Source organism: Corylus avellana, chromosome ca5 (assembly GCF_901000735.1).
Source record: "Corylus avellana chromosome ca5, CavTom2PMs-1.0".
Lineage (NCBI taxonomy): Eukaryota > Viridiplantae > Streptophyta > Magnoliopsida > Fagales > Betulaceae > Corylus > Corylus avellana.
Window position 1 is genome coordinate 4,053,703 of NC_081545.1, and position 12,599 is coordinate 4,066,301.

General features: G+C 33.1%; 2 protein-coding genes across 2 annotated transcripts in view; both read left to right on the forward strand.

Annotated features, from left to right (window-relative positions):
- Nucleotides 1–3,480, forward strand: part of LOC132181574 (protein DETOXIFICATION 40-like) — a 4,555-nt gene extending 1,075 nt beyond the window's left edge. Inside the window, exon 3 of the mRNA XM_059594823.1 lies at nt 3,406–3,480. Within this exon, the coding sequence (XP_059450806.1) occupies nt 3,406–3,480 (75 nt within the window). The remainder of the gene's footprint in view (nt 1–3,405) is intronic.
- A 4,689-nt stretch (nt 3,481–8,169) lies between these two features.
- On the forward strand, nt 8,170–12,285 carry LOC132181373 (protein DETOXIFICATION 40-like). Its single transcript, XM_059594566.1, has 7 exons — nt 8,170–8,630; nt 8,712–9,343; nt 9,530–9,586; nt 9,956–10,194; nt 10,680–10,798; nt 11,341–11,427; nt 12,039–12,285. The coding sequence occupies exons 1-7, from the start codon at nt 8,295–8,297 to the stop codon at nt 12,096–12,098; spliced, it is 1,530 nt and encodes a 509-aa protein (XP_059450549.1). The 5' UTR covers nt 8,170–8,294; the 3' UTR covers nt 12,099–12,285.
- The last annotated feature ends 314 nt before the right edge of the window (nt 12,286–12,599 follow it).

The window sequence follows — 12,599 nt, forward strand, 5'->3', positions numbered from 1 at the left end:
TACAAATTTGTAACGTGTTAGTTTGACACGTTACAAATTAGTAACGTGCCAAAATGACACGTTACAAATTTGTAACGTGCCAGTTTGACACGTTACTAATTAGTAACGTGTCACACTGGCACGTTACTAATTTTTTGTCAAATTAATTAATACCATTAATATTATTTGGTTACATATTTGTTATTTTAAAAATATATATATGTATTTAAAAAAATACTAGCAACTCTGTATATATAGTCTAGATTATTATTTCTAAAAATCACAATTAAATAGTTTAATTATCATTACAATATGATAAATATATCAAATGGAAAGCTTTATCTATATACTAGTGTAGTAATATATGAATAATTTAATTTGTACATGAGCAACAATTGGATCTCTTCGTAGCTACTTTAGTATATGTTATTATAAAATGTAACAAAATTATTATGAAAACTAAATAAATCATTTTAGTATATGCATGTTGTCAATTTATTTAAAAATTTGAAAGAAAAAAAACAAATCTTGAAACTAGCTAATACTCACTTTTTAATATCTCTCAAATTAAATATTACATTAATATCTACTCAAACTACAAAAAAAGTTTGCAAGGTAACCCTCTTTGAACTAAAATGATAAAAATACCCCTATAAAAAATGTAAGGAAAAATACATAAAATCAAGAAAAACATTATTTAAAAATTGGTAACCTATTTCAGCGAGTAATGGGTTAGCATAATTATATGACCATGGGCGGACTCACATATACCATTGGAGGGCCCCAAAAGTTTTAAAATTCTTCTTATAATATGTAAAAGACAAATTATATATTTCTATGTGATCATGTATTTATTTAAGTTCGTTCCCTCAAGTTGAAACAATATAGTTTTGGTCTCTGTGTATGATAATTTTATACATCCAGATGGAAGAAGTTTTTCCGACACAATATATATATATTTTTGGACACAATATACATTTTTGGACAATATATATATATATAAATTCAAAATATAAAAATTTTAAGCAACTTAGTAACGTGCCACGTGTGGCACGTTACTAAGTTGCTTAAAATTTTTCAACCATCAGTACACTGCTTCTTCGACTTTTCCCCCAATTTCTCTTCTTTTTTCCCTCTTCTTTTTCTTCTTCCTTTTCTTCTTCCTTTTCTTTCCCTCCAGTCCAGTGCGCCAGCATCATATATCCCCTCCCAAACAGTGATTTTTCTCTCTTCCTCCTCCGGCCGTTTGGTTCTCCTCCGGCGTTTCTCACTCTCTGGTGCGGCGTTGCTGCATTTCTGCTTCTAGCTCCTCCCACGCGCAAGTACGCCATGCCTCCTCTCTCCCCCGCTCGTTTCCTCTCTTCTACGTTGGCCGGCGTTGTCTCCCTCCCGGCGGCCTTTGTCACTCCGGCGGCGTCAAACCCAGGTGACTCTCCGACACTCTCTCCCTCTCCAATACTATACTGCAGGTATATACTCAAATTTCTCAAATTTGATGTTTGAGAAATTTGATATAGGAGTGAAAAGAAACCCATTTTAATTTCTCAAATTTGTTTAGCTTTTGTTTGATTTCCTGCAACCATTATTGTTTGAATGGCATATTATTTGTTAATTTTTAGGCTTTTGTTTGATTTCTTGATATTATTGTTTGAATGACATATTAGGGGATTTTTTTTGATATTATTGTTTGATTGATTTAGGAATCTTAAAATTACTGTTTGGCAGCTAAGAAAGCTGAGGAAAGCAAAGGAAAAGGAAAAAAAAAAAATCACCTTGATTAATAGTTGTTGCCTGTTGGTTGGTTGCTTTCTTTAATAGTTGTTGCCTGGTGTTGAACACTCACTTGGCAATGCGTCTAAGATGAAATCAAGCCAAGTTTACTTTTTTCATGCACAAAGGTTGTTTGATGAAGTGTCTAGAAAAGGAAGGGTTGTAGTTGATATTTGGGTTTATGGCCGTCCTTTTTGATGTACATTGGAGTGCTTGTGTTTTATGGTTAGAAACTAAAATCTTGGAAATCACCTTTTTTTTTTTCAGACGTGGGTGTGTTTTTCCAGGCATTATTATATCTGAAAAGTTAGTTGCAAACCTTCCTCTTATAATCTAATAAAGAAAATGTTTCATTGGAGCTGCTTAATTTCCTTCTTCATGGGTTCACTTTTCCTGGAGATTGTGAAAGGAAGTCTTGTAACCTAAGTTGTTAGCTCTTATTTTTGATGTTCTATATATTACATTTTTGATGTTCTATATTGTAATATCTTTTTTCATTTGTTACAAAAGATGCAGTAATAGTAGCTTCCAAAATCCAAATATGTACCAACGCCAATTCAGATATAGCCACCAAAATGAACTTGTGAATTTTAATGATTTCCAGTCATTTGCTTGTGCTAGATTCAGTTTCATTCCTGTTAATTTTATATTTAATTACTTCATACTATTTTTTTCATTCTATATGCATATTGAAAATGAGAAGTGCTTTATACCCTCCTTTGCCCCCCAACAAACTTAAAAAAGAAAAAGCAAAAAGGGAAGGGGAGGTGGGCAGCAGTAGTATGAAACATATCTTGTGAATAATGAATTGTAAGAATTTTTTCTTCATTTTTTTGCAAAGTTATAAAAAATGTCTTTCTTGCCAATCTTGAAATAATAAAAAGAAAGGGAAAAAATATCTGGAGGACCTTGTTTATGTGTTATTTTGGGTCTTTTAAGCAAGACCTAATATTTTTACTTATAATATTAGTAAAAATATTTGTGCAATTTTCACAGTACTTTTCATAATTTTCTTTTTTGCAATTGCGGAACTTGGATTTGCACCAAATTGGAGGCCATATCATAAAACTAGAAACAATATTCCAGCTTTGACACCAATTTGTTGGTATATAAATTACAAACTAATACCAAGATAAATGGGTAATAAGTTTACAAACACTATCACACCTTTCGCTCACACTTCTCACATACAAAGAATAGAAGAAAAAACTAAAACAAGATGAACCAAATATTTGAAACACGCTGCTTTATTATTGAAGAGAAGGATCAGCTCTTGGCTGATGAAAAACGTACACACCATACATCCCTTATAAAGGGAATTCTCAACACAAAAAGTCAAACCAAGCACACAAATGTCAAGACTACACATTTAAAGCTATGAAATGAAAATCAAATGCTAGAAGAAAAACGTGTCCACCAACTTGCATGCCTTCTAGACTTACTTGTTTTGCATTTTTTTATTTGCGATTTCCGGCATGAACAACACATTCCAGCTCCAAAGCAGTAAAATATATCAATGATTTTAAATAATAATACTAACAATAATTCTTCTGACTCTACCGGTAGAGTCAGAAGCTTATCTTTTATAATTTTTAGGTCTTTACTAATCGTTTCTCCATTAAGTAATCACTCAAATCTTTCACTCATACATTGCAGGTGGTCGATACACTTCTTGATGTTTCACCTGCTTGTGCCCTCATTACTGCTTTTCAATATGGGTTACATGAATGATTTTTGCAAACACAAACACATAAAGGGATAGAATTTAAATTCTGAGGGAACCTAAATCTTAGATTTTGAGAGAATCTAGACCTTTTAGATTTTGAGAAAACCTAAAACTCTTTTTTCAAACACAAGGTTTGGGATTAATTCTCTGATCCATTTATTAATGAGTTTGATGTCTATAAATAGACAATAACAATGCATAGTGAAAATAAAAGACTAAGTAAAATAAACTACTCTAATGATAATACTTATCTCTAATATTTAAATTCTAATCTCTACTTCTAATATTACCTATAAAGATAACATATTATCCAAGATATTTTAATCATAAAATACCTTTATTAATAGACCCTTAACAGTATGCTTCTTTGATATTCAGATTCACTATTACTTGCTTCTTTTGGCTACAAACAGATCAAAACATGCAGCTTCATAAATCTTGACTACTTGTATTCATAAATATACTATATACAGAGAATGAGAGAGGGGTTATGCTAATTGCAATCACATGTAATTAGTTTTTTTTATAATGAAATATAAATGAAGAAGATTAATTTTTATTCCTGCTAGTGCACATGCTATATTTCCTTCTTTCTCTTTGTTATTTTCTTTATAATGAAGAGGCAAAACTTTAAATTTTTTGAAAGAGCCCTAATCTATTATTGGTACTTCCTTACCTTGAAAGAGATTATTTAATATCTTGAACAAGTGATTATGATTTTAGTTAAATCACAAATTCTCATTTTCTCATTCTTCTTTAGGATGTTGGTAAGTGGTATTGGAAATCAAAAACTTTAATCAGATTAGACTGATTAGTGATCAGCCATTCACCCAAAATGTGTTATATATATATATATATATATATATATATAAGATATGTTTTGTTATGCTTTTAATTGAACCACCGAACAACTATTTTTTTACTGATGACATATTTGTTTTCTTTTCTATATGTTATAGGAACACAAGTATGAATTTTGCTCATTTTGAGGGGAATGTTTAAAGAGATATGATTTGGGAACTTCACACCTTATTTTGTTATGATGAGGTTGGTGCAAGGATTCTACTCTACCTAATTTTTATTTTTTATTTTTTATTTTTTATTATTATTTTTTTTATTATTTTTTTTTTGTAAATGATGGTTAGACTTAGATGTGCTTTGCATATCTAGTGTTTTGCCTTTTTTTTGGGTCAATTTGTATGATCTTGTTCCTGCTATCTGTTGTGAAGAGGCACGGGGGATGAGTTGATATGATAGTAGGGGAATGTGATGCAGCGGATGTGTAAACTAGTCATGATGTCTCTTTGCCTTCTGGAATATCATATTTTTTTTGGAATCTTTGCATTCATGTGTTCTTTGTTTTAATTAACAACCTGACATTAATTCCATTGAAATATGAATCATTTTGTTGTCTGTTTGCATTTGTGATCATCCTCGGGTTTTGGTGTGCAAGATGCAATCTTAATATTTCCACAAGATAATTCTTTCATATGAGATTCAGGAAAAAGTCTTGGTAGATGATAAGTTTTGCTGCTTTTGCTATGATATTTTTCTTGTGATAAATCATGGTTGTGTGAGTTTTTATGGAGTTGTGGGAGTTATGGAAATCTGCTTGGTAATCATTTATGAGTTGGTCTATATAGGTACCATATATGTTGGTTATCATTGATTGGTAATCTTCTTCTTTGGAAATAATTCTGGATTGATTTTGGAAGAGATTTAGTTTTTGTATCATGCGGGGTATCTGAAAATGTTACATTGAGGTCCCAGAATTGGCACCTTATAGCATATATTAATATCAACCATGTGATCTTATGAGCCTTCATTATTGGGGTATTAGCTTTGTGTTTGCCAAAGTATACTTTATTCTATAACTTAGTTACTTTGGAAGAATGAACAGAGCAATTTAATTTGTTGAATGAAAGTATATTATTTGAACATGAAATTATAGCTTCCATAATCCAAGTTCATCTTTCTTTCTATAGCTTCATTTAGTTTTGGTTATTTTCTTTGGGGAAATTTCTTGTCTAATATATGCTCTTCTTTTCCGTGCATGCAGTTACAATATGGTATTGATGAGTCGTACAAGTTGTCAGTTCTTACATCTGGGAAGCTTTAATTTCTTTGTAATCCTCTTTTTGCTGCTTAGTGCTTAGCTATATATGAAGTTTAATTTCTCAAGAAACATTGTTATTGATATATGCCTTCTTTGGCATCTGCTTAAAAACTTGACAATTATGTAGTTTTCTTATGCTACTTTAAGACTTATTCACTTAAAAATGTGTAATGAACTCTATTTCAGACCTTTTAACCTATTTAACTAGAAAGAGTTCTTGAGATAAGCTATAACATATTGTTATGTTTAGATCATTCATGCCAAACAATTTTAAACATTAATTGGCCAAAAACAAAAGCATTTGATGTAGATGACGATGATCATCAGCAACGATATTTATCGTCGCTGATGTATGAGTCATCAGTGACGACATTGGCATTTAAGAAGCATTTTCAGCAACAACTTTTGATAGTTATTAGCGACATGTGTTGTCACTACTGACTACCAACAATGACAACCTTGCATGTGTTGTCGCTATTAAGTCTTTACCGACGAATTACTTGCAACGACTGGGGGCGACGACCATAGTCGTCGCTGATGTTGATTAGCGACGACTTGTGGGCCTTTATCGACGACTTTGAGTCGTCGTTAAAGACCGATTTTTCTGTAGTGTAGGTTTTGAGATGGGTAAAGTTTTACTCCATACGGAGAATAATTTTTTACATCTCAATTTATTAAGTTAGCGCGTATTCAAAATGCATGTAATTATTACTATTTTTTTATGGGCAAGCATTTTTAACATTTAAAAAAAAATCGTCCTAGACGAAAATTTTGCCATAAGATATGCTTGAACCAAATTGGCTTACTAGCTATGGCAAGAGCCCGGCTTTAAATCTGACCACATACTGATCACAAAGTGATGTTGGGCCTTTTCTTTTGTTTTTGGACATCATTAATACTCTTTATGTTTGTTTCTTTTGTTTTGCTGGGTTGTCAAATTGTTGTAAAGTCACAACTGGGTTCGGGCCTAATAATAGCATTATCACTTTGTGTGCGGTGATGAATGAAATTACGTGTTCAAATTTGATTGGTGCATACATCATTACAAATAAAATAAAATAAAATAAAATAAGTTGCAAAACCATAATTGTGTACGGTTTTTTTTTTTATTTATTTTCCTCCGAATTGAGTTAAAAGAAATTATTTCAATTTAATTTATTAAATTGATTCCATGAATTTTTAAAAATGCAACAGAGAGTCACATGTTTTGTTAATTATATTAAAAATGCATGTGATGTTAGGCTATGTGGAGCCTGGTTTATGTCTAACTCGGTTTGAACCCGATCCCGGTTTGAAGTTGAAAGTGTTACTGTTTAAATGAGATTTTCTTTTTTCCTTTTTTTTTTTTCTTAGGCTTAGCGCATAGAGGAGCGGAGGATTGGGCTGACGTGAGTTTAATAAATTAATTTAGAAGAAATTCTTCTAATCGAATTTGAAGAAAAATTTTGGTTGGGCTAAAATTCTTCCAACTTAAAAATTTGAAAGAAAAACAACAAAATTAATTCAGAAGTTAGGTTTTTTTTTTTTTACATGTTCGCATAAGTGAGGGAGAAAAATTCAAACTAATAACTTTCACTTTATTAGGCATGGTCCAACCAATTGAACTAACTCTTAAAGACAGAACTTAGATATTGAAACGTAAACAAAGCAAAAGAAAATTTTAATTTGGCTTGTAGTACATAATTGTACATTGTGGAATGCTGAGTTGGCCAAACAGATTGTAATGATTTAATTTTATATCAATATATGTTATGTTTTATATGGAAAGAAACTTTGGACTTTGATATCTCTCTTCAATTCCCTGCAAGAAAATGTTAACAAAATATGACGTGTGTGCTGTAATCATATACTAGTCGTCTCCTTTGCGTCTGGGGCATCTCCGCAATTTCAACATCCAATGATTTTCCCTAATTAATTGAGTAACAAAAATGAAGATATAATAATCAATTAATAACGTTTTCAACATTGATGTCTCCAGTCTCCCTCCCGTTCGTTTTTGGTCAACAGAACAAAACTACGTTGTGGGGTTCTTTTTTGGCAGCTTTCACATTAATTGCACACCTCACCTTTCCATTAATTTCCTGGGTAATATTCATTTCATGGAAATATCTTACCATTCATGTTCATGGCTTTTTTTTATTTTTTTTTTTATTTTTACTCAATCCATCTCATCAGATTTTCCCACAAATTGAAGAAAATAGATAATTTTTCCTTCCAAATTCTGTTGAAAGAATTTAATCCAAACTCACTTAATATGTGTTTAAATTAGAACCAATTTAAAGAAAAATTCTGTCCCAAAAAAAATATACTCCCAACAATTATTTTTTTCTTCTTTCTTTATTTTTATTTTTGTTAGGAATGTTATGTTTCGACTTTCGGTCAACCTTAGCTAACAAAGTATCAAGCTGTTGGATTCGAATTCTTAACAATTTGCTGCTGGAATTATTAATATATATGAGACAACAAATGTAAGAGTAAACTGTTAAATGGTTTATTATCTAGACAACAAAATTGCTGAAGTTGTTGTCTTTCATAGGTTTGCATGTCAAAAGTTGTCACTTCTACCGCAATTGCACGCTTCTCAAGCAGCCGCATCCATACATACCCATTCTCTCCTTTAAATTCTTCCTCCGCCGCCACTTGCAGATATATATATATACCACCCCAATTAAGCACCAAACTCTCCTCGATCCCCAACTCGACATGGGGTCTTCAGAAAATAACATCCTTCAACCTCTGCTTCAAACAAACCCACCATCTTTGTCGTCCCAATCATTCACCACAAAGCACCGATCAAGCGGCGAGCTTGAGAGCGTATTGTCCGACACTACCCTTCCCTTCTTGCTGCGTCTCCGACACGCTTCATGGATCGAGCTCAAGCTCCTTTTCTTCCTCGCTGCTCCGGCGGTTGTCGTTTACATGATCAACTACCTCATGTCCATGTCCACCCAAATCTTTTCCGGCCACCTCGGTACCCTCGAGCTCGCCGCAGCCTCTCTCGGCAACACCGGCATCCAAGTCTTTGCCTACGGCCTCATGGTACATAAAAATTATATCTCTCTTATTTATATTTTATTTCAATTAAATATTTCGCGTGATTTAACAATTTATAACGTATAGTTAGGAATGGGGAGTGCTGTGGAGACTCTATGTGGGCAAGCATATGGAGCACAAAAGTACGAAATGCTAGGAATATATTTGCAAAGATCAACCGTCATCCTAACTGTAGCCGGCTTCCTCCTAAGCATCATATACATCTTCTCCAAGCCCATCCTAATATTTCTCGGCCAGTCGCCGGAAATCGCTTCCGCTGCCGCGGTTTTTGTCTACGGCCTAATCCCTCAAATCTTCGCATATGCAGTAAACTTCCCCATCCAAAAATTTCTACAAGCTCAAAGCATAGTGAGTCCTAGTGCATATATATCAGCAGCCACTCTAGTGATACACCTTTTGCTCAGCTGGGTGGCGGTTTACAAGATCGGGCTTGGGTTGTTGGGGGCATCGTTGGTGATGAGCTTTTCATGGTGGATTATAGTAGTGGCACAGTTTGTGTACATAGTGAAAAGTGAGAGGTGTAAGTACACGTGGAGAGGGTTCTCTGTCCAAGCTTTCTCGGGATTGCCGAAGTTCTTCAGGTTGTCAGTGGCATCTGCTGTGATGCTGTGCCTAGAGACATGGTATTTTCAGATTCTTGTTCTTCTGGCTGGTTTGCTTGAGAACCCTGAGTTGGCTCTCGATTCTCTATCCATTTGGTAAGACAAGTAGCTTTCATTTAAGAATTTTAGCTTCTTTCTTTTGTTTCTTTCTTTCTTATCATCATCTTTGACTTATCATATAGGATTGTGATCCCGTGCAATGCTTAGAGTATTGTACGAGGTGCAATAGTTTTTTTTTTTTTTTTTTTTTTTTAATACCTTTTAATGGGTTACATATTGCAGCACAACAATATCTGGATGGGTTTTCATGATCTCCGTTGGGTTCAACGCAGCTGCAAGGTCAGTATATTATCTCCTCTATATACTCTAATTTAAATGTCTCGATCAGTTTTTTAGGACGTTTTAAAATATATATTCATTTAATTAATAAAACTCCTTTCTTTTTTGCTTAAAATTAATAAAACTTCTTGGGGTAAATAACGTAATTAAACAATTAATTAGATTTTTTTAAAAAAAATATTTATTTATAAACATTTCATTTTAAACCAAGATATATAAATTTGAGTGGAAGGAAGACTCAATTTCTAGCTACCTACTTCAATTGTTTTTATAATACATAAACAATTAATTATAAAATATACCACTTCAATTAATTATGTGTTAATATTATAAGTCATAGAGTATGATTTGTTTGTTGATGACAAGCAGCGTGAGAGTGAGCAATGAGCTTGGAGCAAGAAATCCAAAGTCAGCAGCATTTTCAGTGGTGGTGGTGACACTCATCTCTTTCATTATCTCTGTAATCGCGGCCTTAATTGTGCTTGCTTTGCGTGACGTCATAAGCTATGCCTTCACCGAAGGTGAAGCTGTGGCCGCCGCTGTCTCAGATCTCTGCCCACTTCTGGCCCTCACCCTCCTCCTCAATGGAGTCCAACCCGTCTTATCAGGTATGTATTGCATTAATTATCACTAATTATTCAAATGGCATTTTCCTCTTCATTGAAATTGTAGGCCTAAACCCATTAACGGCATGTTAGGTACATTGGAATGATGATTACTAGATAATAGGAATAAGTATTATCAAAATACAAAAAAAATTGGAATGATCGAAATAATCATTCTTATTCATTTGTTTGTCATCAACAAATATTTAAATCAGATTTCAAAAATTAACACAGGAATAGAACCCTTCGTTCTAGTCGGCCCCTGCCCGAATAACCACCGCGCATGGGTGGTCCGAGCCGCCATTTGGTGGTCAAGATCACCCTAATGGTCCGAGGTGGTGCCACTACTCCCATGATTTTTTGGGATATTGTTTTAGAGTTATTCTATTCCTGGAAAATGGCTATTCCAGACAATTTAAGGAGAAATAATCATTATTATTACTTTTTGAAAGAAGATCTAACATGTGATATGCAATGGCATTTTGCAGGCGTAGCTGTTGGGTGTGGATGGCAAGCTTTTGTTGCATACGTAAATATTGCATGTTATTACGCGGTTGGAGTACCCTTGGGTTTGCTTCTCGGGTTTTACTTCAAACTTGGTGCTAAGGTACTTCAACTTTTTCTTGATTTAAAGCTCTTTGGAGCAAAATTTTCGAGGGACAAAGTTTTTTCTTCAATTTTTTTTTTTTTTAGCTGTTATATATTTTCAAAGTATGTAATTTCTATATATAAGACACACTTTGGAGAAATTTTTTTTCTACAGAGTTTGGAAGAAAACTGTCTATATATATAAAGTAATGCTATGGACCATTTTTTTATCATCTTAAAGTTAATATGGCTTTCAAAATCACCATTAGATCAAAACTCAAGTATGATTCATCTAAAATTTAATGGTGAGTTTAAAAGCCACATCGGCTTTAAGAGGATAAAACTACATCAGCTTTAGGAGGATAAAAAGATGGTCCCTAGCATTACTCATATATATATATATATATATATATAAAAGTTTAAAGAGAACCTAAAAAACCAGTTCGTTAAATATTTGACAGAATGAAAAATGACAAAGAAAAGTTGGTGTGTTGTTAATGATGAGGGCAGAGAAAATGAGGTGTAGAATGAATGTGGTGCATGTATGTATATTAATTGCAGGGGATATGGCTGGGAATGATTGGGGGTACGGTGGCGCAAACTATCATTTTGATGTGGGTAACGTTTCGGACGGACTGGAATAAAGAGGTAATTTATAGTCCCTTCACATCCGTCTCTCATTGATAAAGTTTAACCTATCATAGTGCAAAGTTTTGCAAATTATTATGATTTTATGATAGAGATTTTTAGCAATTTCACTGTCATAATTGTTAGTAATTCGAACAATAAATGTGAGAGAATTTTTATGAAGTTCAGTTGACTAAACAGGTCTCAGACAGTCCGTTCCTGTTCCGATAGATGAATCCCATAAAAATTCTCTCACATTTATTGTCTAAATTGCTAATTGAGAGACTCGGATGGAGCCCACTTATCCTAGTAATTAGTGTTCGACCGAGTGAGTCCATCAAAAGCTTCTCACAATTGCAATTGGGCAATCTAGCTGCACTCCGAACAAAGAATTACGACCAATCCTAATCCATACAACAATAGGCAACCAAAAAGATTGTGATGTTGATTTGATTGGTGTCAAATCTATATATTTGAGAAAAATATTTTATAATTATAAGCAAGCTCAACACCATATCCTACCTACAAAAAATTGTGTCATTATCATTTCTTATATATATATATATATATATATATATGCGAGGGCATTTGTTTCTTGTTTATATGAAATGAAATTTTATATTAAACTGCAGGTGGAAGAAGCTACCAAAAGGTTGAACAAGTGGGAGGAAAAGAAGGAACCACTCTCATGAACTGAAACAAGATCTTGATTTGTACGTGCAGCCTTCAACACAGCCGGCCGGATAGCCTGATGAACAGCTTTTTACCAAAATTATATATATCTTGTAGCTATCTAGGCAAGGCTCCCACAAAGTAAACTAAATTTTCTGGGATCCTTTTCTATTAGATTACAAGTGCTATTGCACAATTTTTTTGATTTCTTTTTTTCCATTTTTATTATACCCATGCCATTGGGCGAAAAATCTAACAAAGGTCTCGAATTCATGTCTTAAAATTCATTTATCAAATTAAAAACTGAGGTCCTAAACTCAAAATGATGAAAAAAATAAAACAAAATTGAAGATTAATTGGTGACTTGATTTCCCCTTTTCTTTCTCTCGATGGCATTTCCTATGTCTTTATGAGCCATATATATATATCTTTCCTTAAGTTTGTGTGTAATTTAATTGAGAGCTTATTGTTGAAAAGACTGTAATATTTCATTTTCAAATTATTCAAGAATTAAATTGAAT

Excerpts from the sequence above, each read along its gene's own strand:
- LOC132181373 (XM_059594566.1), top strand. The coding sequence starts at position 8,295 with ATGGGGTCTTCAGAAAATAACATCCTTCAACCTCTGCTTCAAACAAAC. Across the intron at positions 8,631-8,711 it reads TCTTTGCCTACGGCCTCATG|TTAGGAATGGGGAGTGCTGT; the intron begins GTACATAAAAAT and ends TATAACGTATAG. Across the intron at positions 10,799-11,340 it reads ACTTCAAACTTGGTGCTAAG|GGGATATGGCTGGGAATGAT; the intron begins GTACTTCAACTT and ends TATTAATTGCAG.